This window comes from Gracilinanus agilis, chromosome 2 (genome assembly GCF_016433145.1).
Source record: "Gracilinanus agilis isolate LMUSP501 chromosome 2, AgileGrace, whole genome shotgun sequence".
In the NCBI taxonomy this organism is placed as follows: Eukaryota; Metazoa; Chordata; class Mammalia; order Didelphimorphia; family Didelphidae; genus Gracilinanus; species Gracilinanus agilis.
This window is the reverse complement of record NC_058131.1, coordinates 572,783,464-572,806,213: the sequence shown is the minus strand read 5'-3', so window position 1 is coordinate 572,806,213 and position 22,750 is coordinate 572,783,464. Positions and strand designations below refer to the sequence as shown.

At 34.2% G+C, this 22,750-nt stretch overlaps 1 protein-coding gene across 3 annotated transcripts in view; it reads right to left on the bottom strand.

Annotated features, from left to right (window-relative positions):
- Nucleotides 1-235: 235 nt before the first annotated feature.
- Nucleotides 236-22,750, bottom strand: part of DENND4A (DENN domain containing 4A) — a 100,995-nt gene continuing 78,480 nt past the window's right edge. For all 3 annotated transcript variants that reach the window (XM_044665340.1, XM_044665341.1, XM_044665342.1), the window contains 10 exons: nt 20,876-21,065; nt 18,405-18,499; nt 14,502-14,677; nt 14,053-14,190; nt 7,890-8,100; nt 7,382-7,636; nt 4,168-4,285; nt 2,624-2,786; nt 2,366-2,430; nt 236-396 (listed from right to left, as the gene is read on the bottom strand). In XM_044665340.1, the coding sequence (XP_044521275.1) occupies nt 260-396; nt 2,366-2,430; nt 2,624-2,786; nt 4,168-4,285; nt 7,382-7,636; nt 7,890-8,100; nt 14,053-14,190; nt 14,502-14,677; nt 18,405-18,499; nt 20,876-21,065 (1,548 nt within the window). In that variant the 3' untranslated portion in view covers nt 236-259. The remainder of the gene's footprint in view (nt 397-2,365; nt 2,431-2,623; nt 2,787-4,167; nt 4,286-7,381; nt 7,637-7,889; nt 8,101-14,052; nt 14,191-14,501; nt 14,678-18,404; nt 18,500-20,875; nt 21,066-22,750) is intronic.

Below are 22,750 nucleotides of genomic sequence, written 5' to 3'. Positions count from 1 at the left end.
AGGAAGCAAAGCAGCATTTAGCCCACTTATTACTATTCTTTACCTACAACATTTGCAGTTTATCGGGGCTTTCTGACCCTGCTTGCTAATGCATTTTTCAAAAAAAAAAAAAAAATGAAGATAAGAAATTTTCTTAGAGACCAAAGTAGTAATTTTTACACAGATTGTACAAAACATATATATACATATATATACATATATATAGTGTGCATATATGCATACACACATAGTTATGTAAATATATACACATAAATTTATTTTAAAGATAAGGTTCGCCAAATATTTTTCGACATTCCATCACTCCTGTACTTGGTGGCCTATCACAGTTGTGGGTACTCTTGACTTGGTTAGGTGTAAGACGATCATATGCCATCTTGTATTCTCTGTCGAATGCATCTGCAAATATTCACACACATAAGGAAATTTGCATTTGAAGGGGTATATGGAATCAACAATAATGTATTTTGTTACTTCAAAAACATAAAGTCAAAAGCTGAGAAAGGATATCTAGAGGTAGTTTTATTCACCCTTCTTAACTTAAATTATCTCAAAACCTGCTGTTTGCAACAGATTTCAGTATTTTGCAACCTGCTGAGTTTGGAAAGTTCTTTCCAAATAAAGGTTTATTAAAAACTGGGCAATCTTTTGTAATATCCTAAAGCTACAGATTAACCAATTCTAATTTAACTTCTTCAAATGGCTAAAGTTCTATTTATTGCTTGCTTTGAAAGACTTCATTCTAATCAACACAATGACCAGCCACAATTCTAGACAATTTATGATGAAGCATGCTACCCCATCTCCTGAGAGACAGATAACAGGGCTCAGACTGAGACATTTCTTTTTTCTGACATGGCTAATGTGAAGAATTTGTTTTGCTTGAATATGCATGTTTGTGACATGGATTTTGTTTTTCATTCTTCTATGGTGTGGAGAAGAAAGCAGAAAGAGAAGGTGGATTTTCATTAATTAAAAGCATAAAAATTCTATTTGCTTTCTAAAGCTTTGAATTTTCTAATCTTGCTTAAGTTGGCGATCTCTGTATTTGAATGATTCCAATAAAGATAGAAGGCCATTTTGAGGATTATATCTTCTCCTTCAGTTTATATATCCTTGTGATAATATCCGGATTTCTTTTCTTTGACAAAGGCAATTAAATGTTGATTTTTGTTAGACTGGTGATTCTCTACAAATACTCAATTTTTAGGTGGCACCCAAGCAGTAAGATGGTTTCCTCTTTCCTTTTTTTCTATTTTGACAATTTTTCTTTTTTCCCTCCCAAATTAAAATATCCTGCCAATATTTTTTTTAAACATCATCTGGTTTAGATCTGCCCACTTTTCAAATTTTCTTCCCTAGGATGCCTGCTGCCACATCTACATATCTTGCTGTCCACTTCACGAATGTTTTTGTTGTATCAAAAGCCTTAATGGCACATGTATTAGAGGTTATCATACCAAAAACCAAGCCAACTCGACAGACTTCTTTCTGTTAACAGAGCCAGGGATGAGAAGCCATGGGGGAACATTCTCATTTATTCTCCCATGTCCCACCCTAGCCTGTTGTTCAGATGCTACAGGTGCCTGTCAGATGCTATAATCCATATATGTTAATGAAAATACTTATGAGTACTGTCAATTATCACTCATCAGGCCAATACTAAAATGATATCTATTTTTTTATATGATCTTTTAACCAAGGAGGTGATAGCTTAGAGGTTTATTCTATGATATTTATTGATAGAAAAGTCTTAAGAAAATCAAATCAAGAAGGTCCAGTCAGTTAAACTTATTTTTCACTTTCTTATAGAATTAAAGATTAAGAGGATAACAGGGACCTTAGAGATCATCTAGTTCAACTCCAATAACAGGAAAATAAGGCTCAAAGAAAGGGAAGACTTAAGTCAGTAAACAGAATAGTGGTTATCAGATTTGTCAGACCTCCCCAGTCTTAGAATGTTTCCTGATTATCCACAGTGATTTAAAGGAGAGGGTCACAAATAGTCCTCTTTCTTGCTAACAATGGCCATTTCTGTATTCTTCCTGAGTTTGGAAGAGACATCTTAAAGAAGAGGAAAGTGAGCCAGCCAATCAAGAAAAGTTTGGGAAGTAATGAAAAATATACTTAAAATATATACTTTAAGTTTTCTAGTATTCTTACCAAACCATTCTCAAAAATATTAGTTACATGAAATAATATTAAAGGGATAAGGCTTCAAAGAAATATGTTTTGATATAAAATTTTATATTAACTTCTTAATTTAAAGCTGGCCCAATGAAATAGGCTGATAATTATTTTTTTAAATAACAACCTGCATTGAAAAAGTGTCAAATAAATACAAAATACAATTATTACAGTGAATTACCTATGTCAATATTGTCTCTTCCTAATGCCACCAGTGAGAGAAATAATATTTCTCTATATAAACTCCTAAAAAAAAAGAGAGGAGAAAGTATTAGGTTTAGACTATTAGGGAAAAATATGTTCATTAGGTTATATTCCATGTTAAAATAATCATGAAATCAGTTTTGATGACAAATACTAAGTGAAGAATTATTCACTTGTTTTGAGTGATCACACATTCCTTTTAAAGCGTAGACTTAGAAATAAGAATGATTCTTACCGTTGTCGTTTAAGATGAGGCCATTTGTTCAGTATCTCTAAAATCTGACTCATTGGTCCATAGACATCATTCATCTTAATACTTTTTACCATGCTTTTCAAAAGTTCTTGGTTAAAGGAGTTATCACCTTTTTGCAATAAATGGACCATTGGGTACTTTTGGGCTACAAAAGAACCAAAATAACAAATGAGTACTTTGAAAAACTATAAACAAAAAAGCAATAAAAACAAGAGCCATCCCTCAAATGATAAATGGATCAAAATACAGGGACACTTATTGGATGAAGAAATCAAAGCCATATATAGTAATATTAAAAAATGCCCTAAAACATTGTTTTAGGAGAAATGCAAAACAATTCTGAGATATTGTCTCATACCTATCAGATTGGCCAAAATGATAAAAGGGCAAAATGACAAATATTAGAGGGGACATGGAAAAATGGGGACACTAACACATTGTTAGTGGGACTGTGAAGTGATCTAACCATGCTGGAAAACAATTTGGAATTATGCTCAGAGAGTTATAAAACTCTGTATATCCTTAGATCCAGAAATAGTACTTTTTGGGTTTGTTTCCCAAGGAAATCACAGAGAAAAAGGAAAAGAACCTATATTTCTAAAATATTTATAGCAGCTCTTTTTGTGGTGGCAAAGAACTAGAAATTGAGGGGATGCTCGTCAATTGGAGAATGGCTGAACAAATTGTAGCATATGATTGTGATGGAATACTATGCTGCCATAAGAAATAATGAAGAGGTTAATTTAAGACAACATATAAACATGGAAAGACCTACATGAAATTATGAAAAGTGAAACAAGTAGACCTAAAAACATTATATACAGCAACAGAAATGTCTGAAGTATAAGCTGTACATGTCCACCTCCAGACAGAGAATAAAAAGAAACACACACAAAAAAATACTTTGTGTGTATGTGTGTGTATTTTTTTTTGTCAAATGATGCCTTCTCTAGTACAGGGAGGGGAGGAAGAGTGGGAGGGTGATATCCATAAATTTTGATGTAACTAATGAACAATTAATTTTTTTTAAAGCACCAGTAAAGTAAATTAAGAACAATGCTAGGACAAAGAAAGGAATAGAGATAAAAGTATGGTGCTAGCATTAACAGAAAAGATAAGTCTAATGGTGACATATGGGCCTAAAATACACCATAGTTTCACACAGGCAATAACAAATGTTTTGCCCCTCAGAGTATCCCTTAAAGACATTTGAGTTGGCAGCCCAGGACTGAAAACTGGTAAATAGGCAGAAAAGGAATCTGGACCAAACAATCTGCTGAAAGCTGAAATCTTTTTTGACATGCACATGCATAGTCACACATGTGCCACCCCCTCCCCACTGAGAAATGCACACATTAACATTAGCAACACCAAGTATTAACACTCACTCTCAAACAAAAGAGTACGATTTTGACCTGGAAGACAAAAGTGGTTTTAAAAAATATATTAGTGGTACGGCTATTTATGCTACTTCAAGAAAATAATTATTATTTGTCAACAAGGACTTCTTTTTAGAAGGCACTTACTCTGGGCATTCCAGAGGATGTATAAGGGTTGCCCTGGATCCTGGTGTAATTTCATGTTGTCCCATAACATCTGAATTAAAACATATTTACTGTCTTCTGACATGCAGTGACGGGGAATCTAATTAGTTTAAAAAAAAAAAAGAAAAGAAAAATAATGTGAGGAGTTCCTTATAGATTACATTCCTAAAGATACAAAAATGGTAATTAGTCAGAATGAATTGAATACCATATGTGTGCATATAAAAAATTCACACGCTCCCCCTCTGGGCTGACTTAAGTTTCAGTGGTGGGAGCCAGGCACTGGTGTTTTGGCTGAGAGGGAGAGGTAGGAGGGGGAGGAAGAGAGAAGGAAAAGGAGAGAGAAGAAAAACCCAAAGGTGTTTTTCAGTGGTCCATGTCTCCTTCTTCTTTTCTCTTCTCTCCAATATCTCTGCCAAGAAAACCCTGTAACAGTCTAGCAAAGAGGTGCCAAGGAGGTTCAGTGGATAGAGCCCTGAGCCTGAAGTCAGCAAGAACTAAGCTCAAATCCAGTCTTAGTCACTCCCTAGCTGTGTGACCCTGAACAAGTCACTTAACCTCTGACTATGCACTAGAGAAGGAAGTGCAAACCATTCTGGTTTCTTTGCCAAGAAAACGCTATAGGAGATCATGAAGAGTTGGACATGATTGGACAATGATGACAACAAAAAAGAAACCTTAATTATGCTCTCTTATCACAAAATAAATGTGTCAACATTAAAATGAAAACATCTTCCATATCAAAGTCTAGCACTTGTGGCAAAATGTTGAAAAGATACAATTTATAAAATGTTTAAAGTTGGGTAGGAAGTCTTAGTGAAAAGGCGATTGTATGTAGTTCCTAGTCCTGACTATCACTGTGCAACCTGAGGCAAGTCACTCGGTGTTCTGGCTTCAGTGTCCTCATCTAGAAAATGAAGGGAGGGGATGTTGGGACCCTGTGATCTAATTAAAGACTTATCTCAAGTGCCCACAATCCTGCCAAGTCTCACTTAAGATGCTCAGGTTAATTGTGAAATGCATCTGTTTTACTGGGATAGAGATAAGGAGTTCAACAAGCCAAAAGAAGGATTTGTCATCTCCTTCTCCCCCCATGGGACCTTGCATATTCTGAAGAGGGGTGATAATGAGCTCTGCAGAAGCCATAACTGCACAAGCCACTTAATAAGTGGATGTTATTTTATCGATGTGAACAGATTCTCTCCAATGACTAAGATGACAGCTGTCAATGCTGTCCCCTAAATTCCCCCACCACTCTCACATAGTTCAAGAGGATGCTGGCAGAGTACCTGGGATGTCTATCTGTTGCCCTTCATCTTTATCATATTACCAGTTCATCTTGTTTTCACATTATATATCTCCCAGGTGATGTGTTCTACTCCTGTTCTGCAGTTGATAATACCTGTACTATTCTACCATGGAGGTTATTTGGGAGCAAAGTGTAAACTTTAAAGAGCTAATTGTTAGCAATGTGTCTCTTGATGGAAGAGTGGATAGAGCACTGGGCCTGGAGTTAGGAAGACAAGTTTGAATTTGACCTCAGACACTAGTTGTGTGAACCTGAGTAAGTCATTTAACGCTGCCTCAGTTTTCTCATCTGTACAATGAACTGAAGAAGGAAAACCATTCCAGGGTCTTTGCCAAGAAAACCCTCAAAGGGGGCCAACAAAGTGTTGGACATGACTGAACTGAAATTTGTTGTCAAAATTATAGAATTTGAGAGTTGGAAGAACACTCTCTGGCCATCTAGTCCAATCCATACCCAAAAGGAATTCCCATCTCAAGATAATCCCCACTAGCACTACCCCCAAATCATCCAGATTCTACTTAAAAAAGATTTTCAGTGACCTTCCCCACCAACTCTGGAGGCAGCTCATTCTACTTGTGGATATCTCTAATTGGTGGAAAGTTGTTTGAGTTTTTCCCCTAACATGAAAACCAAAATTCTCACCTTGCAACTTTCACCCATTGTTCCCGATTCTGCTCTCTGGGTCAAACAGAATCCCTATTCCCCATGACCACTTTTCCAATATTTGACTCTGGCTTTCATGTCTCCTCTGTATATTTTCATCTCCATGCTAAAAACATCTCTTCTTCCTTCACCATATGGATTGTCCTTTTCTGGACACTTTCTAGCTTATTGACATTCTTAGACTATTGTCCAGAACTGAACAAAAGTGTCTAGAGATTGTCTTGACAAGAGCAGAGCATAGCAAGACAGATATTACTACCCTCTCATCCCCAAACCCTTAACTTCTGTCTTAGAATCAACACTGAGGGGGGGTAGCTAGGTGGCTCAGTGGATTGAGAGCAGGCCAAGAGTTGGGAGGCCCTGGGTTCAAATCTAGCCTCAGACACTTCCTAGTTGTGTGACCCTGGGCAAGTTACTTAATTCCCATTGCTAAGCCCTTTCAGCTTTTCCGTCATGGAATCAAGGCACTAGTGATTCAACAGTACTGATACTGATAAATACTACTGGTTCTTAAGATGGAAGGTAAGAGTTTAAAAAAAAAAAAAAAAGAACCAATACTAAGTATTAGTTCCAAAACAGAAGAGGGGTAAGGGCTAGGCAGTTGGGGATAAGTGACCTGCCCAGGGTCACATGGCTAGGAAGTGTCCACCTAGCTGCCCCAGTTATACTTCTCTTAGTGTAGCCTAAGGTCAGATGTGGTAGCTGACGTGATGAGTTGGCAATCCACTATAAACTCTAGAATATTTTCAAACTATTATATATGTATATATATAAAAATATAAATGTATATTTATTTGTTTATGCCTTCCCCATCTTATGTCTGGGAAGTTGCTTTTGTTGTTGTTGTTGTTCCTAAGTATAAGAATTCACATTTATTCCTTCATCTCCTTATATCCAGTGCAATGCTCTATGCTGTCAATATCTTTTTGGTGACTGATCCCATCATCCAGAATGTCAGCTATTTCTCTTATCTTAAAGCCATCTGCAATTTGGATGAGTGTGACCTTTATGCTTTTATCAAAGTCACTGATAAAAATGAGAGCAAACAAGAAGAAAGAAGTATAACTAGGAATGCATTTTTTTAAAGTTCTATAAAGTGGTCATTATGGCTATTAAGGTTCTAGAAAAAAATGGAATACAATGAAACCCCACTTTTCATAATTGAGAATAGGCAAATAATTTTCAAGGTCAGTATCACATGTTGTATATTCTTTTCTCTCATACCTTGGAATACTTATTACAATGCTCAGAAGACAAAATCAATCCAGGCAAATTACTGGGTAAGTCCAGACGTCTAAAATACCACACTAGATTCCAAAATACAATTGGGTGATGGTCTACAAAGTCTGCCACAGTTATTGCATTATCTCCTTCGTTTTCCAACAAACTTTCAAGTTCTTTCCATACTACTAATGGACTGAGATAAGGGACAGTAATAGGGTCTGGACTTGGAAGGTCCCACTCTAATCCCAGTGAATCCTGTTGCAAAACAATAAAACAAAACAGTTACACAAGTATTAAAACATTTAAATGGAATCATCCTTTTCAAACAGCTGTTAAAAATATGATATACTTTCCCACTTAAGTAGATTAGTAATAATTTTCATTATAGTTGTATTATGGGACCTAAAACTCTTTGCTAAACATAAGGTTATTTAAATTAAAACTAATAAGGGAAATAAAGTAGAGCTGAGGGATCAGTATTCAAAATGAAAAATACTTAAGTTCATACCGTTGCTCCTTGCAAAGTAGCTGGCAGACTGCCTGTAGGCACAATGTGGCTAAGCTTCTGGCCTCCTGTTTCTTCCTTGTCTAAGGGGCCACAGGTACTGATGCTCCTGGCCACTGGAAATATCGGACATTTTGATGTATTCATATTTTGTCTCCTTCCTTCAGGGATCTGAATACTCCGGGCACATGAATTTTCATGCTCTTTAGATTTGCTTGGGGAAGTAGAAGAATTGGCAATACTTAACATAGTATACATAATGAACACATTCATTTATAAGGAGGAATATAATACAATGTACATTTCTATAGGGCCCTGACAATTTATGAATCATAAGAAACCTCTGAGGCCATTTACTCATAATCTTTTTCCTTCTTCCCATTATGCATTCTAACTTCATAGAAGAAACCCATGTTCTCAACCTAACCTCTACCCCATTTCTTTAAGGTTTTTCTTTTCTAGGTCAAGCCTCCCCTCAATCAACTTTCATGTACCTCTTACTTCTCCCTCCAAATGAATTTTGTTGTTATTTTGTCTAGCTCTGTAATGCATCCTCTTTGTAGTTTGGCATATCACTAATTAAACTTTAGTAGACTGACTTTCAGATTTATGCATTTTGTAATTATTTAAATAGGCCCTCTCTATTATTTCCTTTTGGAGTTGGTTTTAACTATATCAAATTAAATGTTGATTTATTTTTTATTCAGATGGTTTACTGAAGTTTTTGTTTCAACCAGTTTTTCTTTTTGGCTAATTCCATTGGGTTTTCAAAGAAAACCATCTTTCTTATCTTATCACCAGTGTGCAAGCATATCTAGTGTCATTTACTGGGAAAACTGACAGTGTTTCTCCATTGAAAATAGTACTTTTAATTTTATATAATACTTTTTTGAATTTCAAAAGTTTTATATTTATTGAGGAAATCATGTGGCTTAGGATGTTTTATTTTTAATATGGCTATTTATATCAACTTTTTTTTTTTTAAATGAAGCACCATCCTTGCATCTATTTTGATAAAGTTGAAGAATTTTTAAAAAGTTAATTACAGTAGCTGTAATAAAAAGGCTCCAGAAAGGAAGACTGGTAGAAGTGGGAGAGAGGGAGAGAGAGAGAGAGAGAGAGAGAGAGAGAGAGAGAGAGAGAGAGAGAGAGAAAGAAAGAATGTGTGGTCTGTATGGTAATTCCATCCTTACATAGCTTTTTTCCTTAGGATTTTCTATAATGATTTTGAATTGACATGCTTTAGAGATAATGGTCCATATAGTTCTTTCTATATCTTTTCCTACATTTGGTGTTAGGGATACATTTTTTTCATATTTTATTTCTCAATTTTTGAGAAAAAATTATAGAGTTTAGGTATTAATTATAAATCACATGTAAATATGGATGTGTATTTATAGAAACAGTTCCTTATCCTTAATTAGTCATACCATCTTTGTGTTTCTACATATATGATAAGCATGTCAATGTCTTTCCCAAGTCATAGATAAAAATAAATTGTATAAGGAAACAGAACCTTTAAAACTGCCATTACTCCATCATTAACTATACTTTGGGTCTGATTATTTAACTGGTTCTGAATCAAGCTAATTGTAGCAATTTGGCCTATATTTCTTTTATTTTTCCCATTTCTAGGTAAATGATATAGTCCATATTCTTAATGATTTACCAAACTATCAAAAAAGGAAATGTTTCATTTGGCATGTTTCCTTGTTTGTTTTCAAATTTAAAAATAGATTTTATTGATATCCTGACATTACACAATTCATATCTGGGGGGGAAGCCCTCCCACCCTCTCAAGAATGAATTCTCCCTTGTAACAAGGGAAATCAATTAAACAAGAAAGCACAAAAAGAGTGACATCTGACAATATTCTGCATATCTTTGGCCTGAGAAGGGAGGTTTCATTTTCTGATCTTTTGGATTGTCACTAGCATTTCAACTGCTCAGAGTTTGCCTTCCTTTTTACAATATCTTTTTGTTATTTTCACTGCTTATTTTTACTTTGCATCTATTTAATGCAAATCTCACATTTCTCTGAATTTCTTAGACAATATTTTCTTTCTCCTGCCATTTCCCAACTGATGGACATCCCCATGCTCTCTGTAGCATTAAAGAACTAGAAACAAAGACTCCCCCTAGAGATATTTCATATTTGATGTCCATGAGATATATATTGGGCATTGGGGTCATTGGGTCAAAGGGTATGGACAGTATAATCACTTTTACATAATTTAAAATTGAGAATCAGAATGAATAGGTCAGTTAAAAAGTCCTTCAACTACATATGAATGTGCCTGTCTTCCCATAGTCTGTTCAACACAAACTGTTTTTTTTTTCTTTTACTCATCTTTGACAATTTGCAGAGTAAAGTGAAACCTCAGAGTTGTCTTAACTTGCATTTTCTCTCATTCTTAGTAGTTTGGACCATGCTTTCATATAATCATGCATAGTTTGAAGTTCTTTTTTGAAAACTATTTATTCATATCCTTTGACTATATATCCACAAGGAAAATACTCTTGGCATGACCTGTTATCATTGTAGTTTTGTGTGATTCTGGCTTCTTTTTCTAGACATTCATTAACTTCCTTTTGATTATTTTGATTTTTGCCAGGAATCAAAATTAAGTTAATTGACTTACTGTTTTTAGACTATACTTTCTATCCATTTCTCAAAACAGAGGTATATTTGGCTTTCTTTAGTCCTGCATGATATTTCTCATTCATTGTGATCTTTCAAAGATCATTGAAAAGTAGGTTAACAATCAACAGTTCTTAAAATACCCCAAGATATAATTTATGAGTCTGGTGACCTGAATTTATTATAAAGGGCAAGCTAAGGGCTCTTTTATAACTTCCTTATTTACTTTGGATTTTAAGATATATTATTTTTTAATTTTTCTTTTGAGTCCTAAAAACCCATTCTCCTTGACAAATAAAACAAAAGTAAAGATAAGAAAAAAAAAGTTCTTCCTTTTAATCATCATTCATGCTTAAGTGCTATCCCTCTTCTGAGTCCTTTTTTCACCATATACTTTGCTATTGGTCCTTAATGATCTTAACCAATTTCAACTCATTGACCTTTGGTGTTCCTGACATGTTTCTTACAGGACTGTAATGTTCATTTTCAATGACCTAGTCTTGCTTTCATCTTCTACATAAAAATCTAGGTTTATTAGTTGAATATATATCATTCTCTTTAGACAAAGCCATCTTTCTTTACTGGATTTGCTTCTCTTTATAACTTAAAATTTTATTCTTGAGAGCTTTCTATTCCTCTTTCATTACAGAATTTTTATTCCATGAAACCCTACCTGGTCTTTCCTATAAATCTTTTGCATATTTTTTCTTTAATTCTATGACAATTTTTTTTTTGCCTCCTCTATTGCAAATTCTAAAGGTGGTCACTTCCCTCTTCTTCTCCTTCCCCCAAGTGTTCTCATTTACCTCAGCAAATAGTTCTTTCTTGGTTGGAATTAAGTCCAGAATAAATATGCCTCTTGCATATTTATTTGTTTACCTTTTAATGTGTTAACTTTCCAAGGATAAAATTATCATTAAGACAAGCCAAGAATTTATTAGTTGCTCCATTTAAGAAAAAGATTCCTGTAGATGTCTAGGTAAATTCTCCATCCCTACTATACCATCACTCAAATCCTGTAATCTCTTATTCAAATTCTTTAATAATTTCTTAGTATATTCTTATGACAATATAAATTATTTCTGCTTTTGTTAATATTCATCCAAACTTTCTCTCTTTTTTTAAACCCTTACATTCCATCTTGGAATCAATACTGTGCATTGGTTCTGTAGCAGAAGAGCAGTAAGGGCTAGGTAATGTGAATTAAGTGACTTGCCCAGAACCTCCTATCTGTTGGCCTGGCTTTCTATCCACTGAACTACCTAGCTGTCTCCAATCCAAATGATCTTAATACCACTTCCACATTCTGATTCTTGGATTTCCTCACATGAGCATTTCTTTTTCATACACAATGTTTTTCTGTCCCCATCCTTTTTACCTATTGTATTTAATTTGAATAGAATATATGCTTCCTAAGCAATACTTTCAGTTATAGATCCTTTCCCACAAGTCTCAGCAATATTGAGGAGGTTAAATAAGCTTTTTCTCTACCTTGCTTGTTATTCATATTATTTTGAATTTGTTTTTAGATATTTGAGGCCATGAGTTTTACTGCTCTTTCCTTTCTTTGTATAGTTTGAGTATATTATTGGGCCATTCTACTATTATCCTTCTGTAGCTATTCTTTATGATACTTACTTTGTTAGGTATAGTTACATAGTTCTCTCCTTTCCATCTTAATATAAACCCTTTGGATTAGATTTGTTGGTAAATATCCAGGAGGCCCAGATCTCACCCTTGGTCTAGAGCCCATCATTTGCATAGTTTAACCTGTGGTTCAGAAATCTAAACTCTGTCATTAATATTATTTTTGAATCAAACCTGTGACTTCAATGGACCAAGTGAGACCACTCCTTCTATCAATGTAGATCAGAATCTCTTTTGCATTTTAGAGACTTAAGAATTCTCAAATATTATCTTCTTTATCAGTTGTTCACTTGCCAAATGTACCTCTTGCTTAAGCCTTTACTTTTACCAGCACATTGATGAAAGAATCCCTTGAGCCCCTAAAACTTTCAGGTTTTTGGCCAGAGTTTTCATGATCATTAGCAATACTTTCTAGATTTTTTCTGATAGTAGCATTTCTCTTCATGTGAATCACCAGGGATGAGAAATAGTAATAAAGTTTGTCAAGTCTGTGGAAGTTCTCTATTAAGATCTGGCTATATGAGTGCCAGGTAGACAAAGATCACTTTATTGCTGATAGGAAGTTGACAAATAGTTCTCTTAGTATACCTTAGCTGAGAACTACTGATTATCAGAATCACAAAATTACAAGCTTAGAGCAAGAAGAATCTTAGATGTCATCTAAATCCAATTCTCTCCTTTTACAGGAGATAAAAGACACTGAGGCCCAGAGATGAAGTGACTTTGCCCAAATGTCACAACATTCTTGTGTGAAAGAATTGGAGTTTGAACTCAGGTCCTCTGACCTGAAACCTCTTTTCTTTTCCTTCTGGACTTACTAGATGCTCTCTCTTTCCTGGAAAGCCCCTTTGGATTCATATCATCATCCCTCATAGCACAAGTAGCTGTTTCTGTCTCCAAAGTCTGGAATATTCACTTCTGCAAAAAGGGCCTCTTGTCTCTTTCTTGGTTCTGACTATCTAGTGGTGCTTCTCTCCTTTTTCCTCATGGCATATTTTTCCACTTATCAACTTCCTGACATAGTTTAGACTTCTCTTCAGTCTCTGAACATCTACTTTCTTTGTTTTCACTTTGAAGTCCTTCTTTATTTTAAAGGAATGCTGACTTGTCTCTGATAACCTGCAGAGTGGAGAGGAACTCTTTGGCCTGCTCCTAAAAGAGAGGCCAGCCTGCACTGAGTCTAGTCAGCCATTACTTGGACATGGCAAAGACATCTCCTGAACTCTGTGTAGGTGACCTCTGAAAGGGAGGTCCTCAGTCACTAGTGGTTCTAGCCGGGGGTTCTTGAAGCCAGCTTCCAGAATGAGCTATGTGGCACAGTGCTTGGAAGATTGAGCTAATGACTTTGGTTGAGAAGCTTTCTTTGGCAGTTCCCACCTCATCTGATTTTCCCCATATACGTATTTCTGTCCTTTCTGGGGACACATTTTCCTCCCTTAAGGATAGATAAAAATAAAGCATGCATATGTTTACTAGTTTCTTGCAAACATAAAGATAAAATAATTTTTTTTTGAAGCTTCCAGTTTTCTATGAACTTTTCCTTTGGAAAAGCAGGCAACACTATGTTTATAAACTTGACAATTCATTTTGGTGACATTTCAACATATGGCTTTTTACTGAAAAGTTTATATGTTTATAACCTAGCATTTGGTCTACTGATCCATTCTAATACATTTTCAAACAACTGAAGGAAGTGAAAATTTTTTATCAGGCTTTATTTATGATCTTCAGGACAGTTAATTCCTTTCTGAAAGTATCAACTCATTTAACGGTCTGTTTGTTGAACAACCTAAGACTGTACTGATAACCAAATATGTACACAAATATGTGACACATATAAAATGGTGGAAGTACATAATACCATATAACCATAATTACCTTTTTGTATGAAAATTCTCTTGAACAGAAATAGCGACACCTGAGGCTGAAGAAGAAATGCAGGACTTCCTTGTCTGATTTGAACATGATGATGGAAAATGCATGTTCTCGGTAGATGGGCTGGACTTTAAAAAATATCTACAATTTAAATGACAGATGTTTAAAATGTTTTAAAGACAAATTATGTAAATACAAGACCCTCTAAATAATAATAACAATTGTCATTTTTACAGGTAGCATTTATATAGCACTAGGCACTGTATTTAGTATTTTACAAATATGATCTCACTCGATCTTCATGTCATTCCTATCAGATATGGCTATTATCATCCCTATTTTATAGCTGAGGACATCAAGGTAAACAGGGACAGGGACAAAGACAAAAACACATTAAAGGAAACAAAAATTACTCAGTAACCTAGGCAGTAAATATAAAGAAAGGTTATTACCTGCCAGGTCGTCGTAAATCTCTTATTTCAATATTTAGAAAGGGTAGGAAAAGATTTCCACAAAAAGGGCATGTGGTATTGAGATTTGAATCATCTGCTGTCCAACCAGCCATGATTTCTTCATCATGTACAAGGCAGTCACAAGTTCGACACCTTGAACAACTTGATATGAGAACCTACGGAGAAAAAAAGCATTCTCTTAAATTTTAGTAATTTAAAATAAAATGAAACCTAATTCAATAAATAAATCTATCAGGAGATTAACATTTAAGAATCATCTGATGGAGGTAGGAGAAATATAAAATCCTAGTTCTGTCGTTTATGTGCTTTGTGACCTTTGGAAAACTACTGGGCATCTCTGGACCTTGGCTGTTTCCTCTGGAATATGAGAATTTTAATGACAGTACTTTAGAGGTTTGTCTGAGGATCAAATGGAAATGTATGGAAGATGGTTTATAAATCTTACAGTCACATAAGGTAAGTTATTATTATTTATAATGATGGTACAAGAAGAAAAGAAAATTAGTTCAAATTTTTCATCCCAAAAATTTCACAAATGATTCCACTAGGAATATGAATCTGACTTGACAATTGAACAGTAAAACCTCATTAATTTGAAAACTAAGGCAAGGGATCAGAAAAAGATTTTGAGTAAATGACATTCATATGGATAGTTTTATTATAAAATAATATTGCATATTATCTGGAGATTAGTAGGTTCTCCAAATTAGATAGCATTGTATAATTACTTGCTATACCAGTAATTTTATCACTATAAATATTCTATGTCTTTAATGTTTAGGCCATTATAAATCAATAAGTGGTAATAACAAAGTATGCTCTACTTACTTACTAATATGTACTTTATTTTTCATTTATTTAGAATTGTGTGAAGGGAACCCCCTCCCAGGATCACACATTTGGGTACGACCTGCATCCCTGCACTCCAGCATGGGTCACAGGATAGTGACCTAGGCACTTGACCCAGAAATGATGGGGAAATTGATTTGGGTGTAAAGGGAGAAAATAAAGTGGGGGATGCAGGAAGTGGGGGGTGCTCTCTATTCTCTTGGGCACACAGTGAAAGGAAGGTGGCTAAAGGAGCTATGTAGAGAGCACCCACATGGCTAGTGAGAATAGGCTTTTTCTCCCTGCCTGCCTTCTCTAGTTCAAGTAAATATTAATAAACTCTATGGAAATTAAGGACCAGAGTTTAATTTAGTTATTACAGAATTTAACTTTAAACAGTATAAAAATCAATTAAACCAACTTTTAAAATGATTTAATTTTAAAACAGAATTTGAACATACTTTTAACTAAAGCTACTTAATAGTTACTCTCTCTGGGTTCCTTTTCAATCTTTGTTCATCCATTCATCCTTGTCTGTATATATAGTTTTCTTTTTATATAGTCAAAGACAAAATCATTCTTTTAGTCCTTTCTTATATTTGTGTTATTGCATTTTTTTCTGTATTTCTTTATATTATTCATTTATAATTCTTAATTGTATTTTAATATTCTACCATACTGATAGATAGCACAGTCTATTTAGATATTCTTCTGTTAGACACCTAGGTTGTTCCTGTTCTTTTCTATTACAAATGATGTAGTTATTACTATTATATTACATAGATTAAAATAATGCTCCAAGGTATATTCATAACAGTGGGACAATTGGGTTTAGAGTACAAATATTATTCAGAAAGACATTCTTCTATAGTGGGACAACTGGGTTGTTTCCAGTTTTTTGCTTTTAGGTAATTTGGGAGGCTTTTTTCATCTATGACTTCTTTGGCATTGAGAATTCATGATAAGCAAATTTCCTCTACTAATTCAGAGGGGCAATTGCTTTGCCCTTCCTTGGCTGACAGAGCTGACCAGGGTGCTATAAGATAACTTGCCTAAGTCACCTGGTCATTTGACACACAAGTGGAACCTGAATCCATGGCCTCTGACTCAAAGGCTGGCTCACTATCCAATATATCATGTTTCCTATCATTATGAATGATGTAGCAATTAATATTTTTGCATAATATGTAATGCTCATGGGACATATTCCAAATAGTGGGACTATTTGGTCAAAGAATATGATTAAAAAACCAATCCAGAAAACCAGATTGCTTTCCAGAAAGATCCCTGAATTTGTAGTGTCAACAGCAATGCATATAGACATATGGAAGGTCCTGCTACAATGTTTTCTGTTATTTCTGTTTATTTATTTTTGGCATTTTGACAAGTTTGAGGTGGTATCTTATTACTCGAGTTTTCATTTCCTTGAGTTGAATTTTTTCAGGTGATTATTTTCAATTTCTTTATTTGTTTTTAAAACCCTCCCTTCTGTATTAGAATCAATACTAAGTATCAGTTCCAAGGCAGAAGAACGGCAAGGGCTATGCAATTGGAGTTATGAGACTTGTCCAGAGTCACACAGCTAGCACATGTCTGAGGCCAAATCTGAACCTAGGACTTCCTGTCTCTAGGCCTGGCTCTCTATCTACTGAACTACCTAGCTACCTTACCCTATTCTCATGTCCTTTTATAAATGTCTTGTTCATATTCTTTGACTATTTATCCAATAGGAATTACAGGGTACCTTAAATATTGGTATCAGTTCTTTGTACATTTTTTGTCAGATTTTATATACATATATATTTTCTACTGAAATAGATATAAATTATATAAATAAAATATATTTCCCTCTAATAGATTATTTTTCTCTTTTATCTTGGCTATATTGCTAATAATAAAAATAATTACAATTTACATATTGTTTATAAAAACACTTTTATTCCCCTAATAATCATAGAGGTAGGTGCTATTATAATCTACATTTTATAGGAAAGGAGGAAACTGAGGAATATAGATATGAAGTGACTTGCCTAGCATCACCAAGTATTATGTGTCCAACTCCAGATCCAGCACTCTATCCACTGTGTCACCTAATGCCTCATACAATTTTTTGTCATGTAGAATTTTGTGTAATTTAATCCACTCATCTTTTTTAAAAATAACTTCTTTATAAGATAAATATTTATCCCCTCCAAAAAAAAGATAACTAGATATTTTTTTCTCAGAACCTTTTAATGCTTTTTTAAAAAGTCTGGTTCTTTGATAAAGCTGGTATTTTATAAACTGTGAATATAAATTAATTTTATACTATATTGCCATCCAGTTTTTATAACCAATGTAGTATAATGGAATGAGTGCTGGTTTTAGAGTTAATAGGAAAGACCCAGATTCAAGTCCTAACCCTGACAATTATTATCTGTATAACAATATGTAAGTCATTTAATTTCTGAGTCTTAGTTTCTTCATCTCTAAAACAGTCATTTTACCTCAAAGGGCTCCAATGAGGCTACTGTGGGAAATAAATAAGGTGTTTGCAAAGTACTTTATAAACTGTAAAGTATCATATAGTATAACTATCAATATACTGTATTAAGTAATAAATCTTTTGTCCATTTTACATAGGTTTAAAAAAATAAATATTATATATATTTGATTCTATTTCTGAGTTCTTTAGTCAGCCTCATTGATCTTTATTTCTAGCTTTTCAGCACCACAAAATTCTAATTATTTTAATATCTGAGAGAGCAAGCCTCACAACTTCATTGTTTTCCTCTCAAAACCTCCCTTGATATTCTTGACCCATAGATTTTCCTACATTTTGTTAAGATTTTATTTGGATCTATAAAGAAACCCATTGCTATTTTGATTTTGCAAATTTGAATTTGAATCTGTAAATCAAATTTGGGAGAACTGATATTTATACTGGATTAATAATGCTTCGTATCCAGCAACACTGCATATCCTTCCACATTCAATTATTCCTACATTTTGTCCTTTGCTCCATATCATTTCAGTTTTGCAGTTACAAAGATATTATTTTAAAAGAATTTGTACCTCCATAGCATAGTTCTGGAAGATATTTGTACTACTTGTGCTGCAAGAAGATGCCAACTCTGATTTTCCAGGTAAAACAAACTTTGACAGGGGACCTGTTCATTGTTAAAAGACAGCAAACAAAATCTTTCAAATATGAGAATAACTTATAGTAATTTTAAAATAATTGCATGCAAATATATTTTCACAAATGAAATGATAATTTTAGATTTCAGAAATAATAAATCAACAAGTGTTCTATACTTGGGGTAAAAACCTTCATGGTATAAAACCCCAAACATTACTCAAGACAGAAAAAAACGTCTAAGGCATAAACCAAAAAACATTTAAAATCTGCTTTCATATGTATATTTTAGGTGCAAATTGCACCTAAAACAAATTGCAATTCTATCGATTCATATAAATATTAGGTTCACTTAATCAGTAAACATTTCTTGAACATCTACTGTGTAGATCTAAGAGGCATTCTAGTTATATGCTGTGAAGGTTTAGGAGACATCATAGATGTATGTAATATAATTTAAGCTCCTTAAGAGCAAGGACTATTTTTTTTACTTTGTCTTTTGATTTCCAGTAGTTATCCATCTGACCACTATATCTCAGTTTCTTTCACTGCATCATCATCATCTGGCTTTTTCCTGAACTCCTCTTTTCCTGAGTTCTTTCCCTCAGTGATCTCATCAGCATCATCGGTTGTTATGATGGTATAGAGAAACATGGGAAATGGAATGTGTGATGTGAAGGACAGCAAGTAGGCCAGCATGTCTGCTTTATAAAATGTAAAGAGAAGCATAATGATGGGACAATTAGAAAAGGGCCACACTGTGAAGAACTTTAAGTGCTAAGTGGAAGAATTATATTTCATTCTCAAGATAATAGAGTCACTGTCATCTCTATGCAAATGACTCATATATCAGTATATCAAACCCAAGTCTTACTTCTGAGGTCCAGTCTCACATCTATTGGACATTTAAAAGGAAGTGTGTCATCCTCAAGCTCATCATATGTCTAAAACAGAACTCATGATTTTCTCCCTAAATAAACTCTTCCAAACTTTTTAGCTTCAAGGGTACCAACATGCTTTCTATCACTCAGGTTTGCAACCTTGGTGTCATCCTCAACTCTTCACTTTTACTCATCCCACAAAAAAACAAATGCAAGATGTCAAATCCAGTTATTGTTATCTCCACATTTCTTGTCTATGTCCCTTTTTTACCACTCACATTGCCAGCTCTTAAATTCTCTTGCCTAGACTCTGGTAATATCTTGGGTCTTTCAAGTCTCAAGTCTTTTCCCTACTCCACTCCATCCTCCATAGGGCTTTCAGTGTGATTTTCCTAAAGCACAGGTCTGATTATATCATTCTTCTCTATAAACTCTATGAAATATAATTCTTCCTCTTGGCATTTAAAGTTCTTCACAGTGTGGCCCTTTTCTAACTGTTCCATCATTATGCTTCTCTTTACATTTTGTAAAGCAGACATGCTGGCCTACTTGCTGTCCTTCACATCACACGTTCCATTTCCCGTGTTTCTTTTGGCTGCCCCTTATGACTAGAATGATCTCCTTCCTTCCCTCCATCTCTCAGAATCTCCAGTTTCCTTTAAGACTCAGATAAACGGTCACCTTTGACAGGAGGCTTTTATGGTCTCCCCTGACCTACTAGTGTTTCCCTATCCAAGGTCATATTGGATAGGGACCTTGCTAACTTCTTTAACAGAATGCAAAGCCATTGTTGGCAAAGAATGTTTTCATTTTAGTCTTTCTATTCTCAATTCTCAGCAGAGTCATAAGCACCCAGTAAAGTTTAATAAATGCTGATTGATAGAAAAATGAAAAAAAAATGAGTTCAGCCTAAAGACTTTTGAACTACTAAACTTACGTTAAAATTTTAAAAATTAATAAATTATCTGTTTTGTAACTATATTGTGACTAGAGTCAAAAGAATTCTAATTTTCCAGTTCACATACTATAGTCTAGAGGTATAGGTATGTATTTAAGGGTCAAGGTAAGGAAGGAACATAAACTATAAGAAATATGTCTTCAGAAAGTTTTTGGTGGTATGGAAAAATTTGGCCAGAACTTTCCAAATTTTGCTTTTTTTATTGTCAAAATAATCCTGCAATCTCTATTCAAAAGATGCTCTGTCTTTTTTTCAGTCTTCAAAATTACAAATTAGAGGTGTTCATTTGCTCCATCTCTAACTAAAAACAAATATCTAGCATTGTCACTGCTACTTTGTGATCCTGGGCAAGTAGCAAGGTTCTTCTCCAGGCCTCAGTTTTTTTCATCTATAAAATGAGGGAGTATAGTAAATGATGTTCAAGGATATTTCTAAGCACTGAACATTGAGAAGGTGAGCCAAGTAAATAGAATGAGTAATTATTAAATAAAAGAAAACATTAAGTTAGCAAAAGAGGCTACAAATGAAGTGAATATGATTATTACAATAAAAGAATTGTAAGACAAACCCTCGCAAGAGGCAGTACTTTCCAGACTTGTTCTACTAAGTCCAATTCCCTTTGTCTCTGAAGTGACATTATTCTCTTGAGGGGACGGCATTCCTTCAAACTCATTGCAAACATCTTCATCTGTTAAAGAGGTAGATTCAGAATCTAGGGCTCCAACTGAAGAAAGACTGGTACGATCTGAATTCTGATCCTAATAAGACAATTGTTTATTATTTTTTTACCTGTAGAAAGTTTACTATTTTAAAGTCAAAACAACTAGTTTAATAATGGTCCTTTACCAACATGACTAGCACTGTGTAGGTTCAACAGGAGAAAGGGTAATTAAAAAAAAAGAAATGTATCTTTCATGGTCTGTTTTGAGGAAAATGCAATTAGTTTCAATACTTGTCTACCAAGATATATGTTCATCACAAAGTGAATCTGGATCTTCATAAACTATCCTAACAATAAATCTGAGCTTATCAAAAGTGATCTTTATCACTCCTAATAATTTTATTTCAGAGTAATACAGTTAAGAGAAAAAGTTATTTCACACTAACACATTTAAAGATATTTTCTTGGTGACTTTGAGGAAACAATTTGTACTTATTTAAAAATATTTCTGTTTCATTTCATTACCTGTTAATATGCTCTGAAAAAAGGCAATCAATGCTAAATAAAATAGAAGATTTAAAAGGAGTTCTTAATCTATGATAATAGTTAGATAAGTAATCTTTAATATTTGATTGAAATTAGTGTTTTTTTAAAAATCTGATGAGCTCTAACTGGCAGTGAGTTGGGAAATAGCTGGTTAAAAGAAAAGTCATCTCTTGATTAAAAAGCATTACAGTTTAAGGGACAGAGACCTGGCTTAAGAGACTGGGTTCAAGTCCCATTTCTGACATATAATATTTATGTGACCCTGGGTAAGTCACTTAACCTATTAGTGTTCTAAATAGCTCTACAGAGGACATGCTGATTCTGCAGAAGCAGATGTTTCTCAGCTGACAGCTCTCTTGATTAGAAAGGCACTAATGTAGGGATTTATTTCAACCTATGCAGTGTCATAACTTTTTTTGTTTTCTTTGTTTTCACAAAGAAATATTAAGACACTGGAAAGTCAAATGAGATTCTTGCTCAGAAAAATTTGATAGGATAGTGCTAGGCACTAGTTAGCACAGTGAGAAAGTGAAATAGTAAGACAAAAGGTACTAAGAAGGATTTTGGAATCTGAGTTACTCCTAAGTCCTGAAGCACTGAAGCCAGAGTGAGAGTAGGCTGTGTACTGGAGATAGAAATCTCCTTCATTTAAGAAAAGATGAAGAATGAGTTGAAGACTTTTTTCTACTGAGGTCTGGGAGATGATAAAGCCAATGTCAAGTTAAGTATTGATTAGTTGGAAATTTTTAGAGCTAGATAGCACAGTGGATAACTAGATAGCTAGGCCTACAGTTGGGAAGACCTGGATTCAAATCTAGCCTCAGATACTTTCTAGCTATGTGACTCTGGGCAAGTTACTTACTCCTGACTGATTAGCCCTTACTACTCTTCTGTCTTAGAATTGATACCAAGAAGGTTAGGGTTTAAAAAAAAATTGTAAAAAGGCACATCTGACTATAGTCATACAAATTTATTGAAATCTTATTCTAAATTGCATATTATTATCAATAATTAGTGATTTGCTCTTAAGTGATGCATTGTTATGATCTCAAATATTTTTCTAATATAAAAAAGTACAACTGACGGGGAAGGCATGTCTTTTCTTCATTTATCATGCCCCCAGGAAGCTGAGCTGAGTCAAAAAGCCCTAAGAGAGCACCACCACTGACTTGTTGGAATTTCCCAAGGTGCTGGCAGACTGTTTTTTAAAAATTTATTAATTTATAATATTTTTCC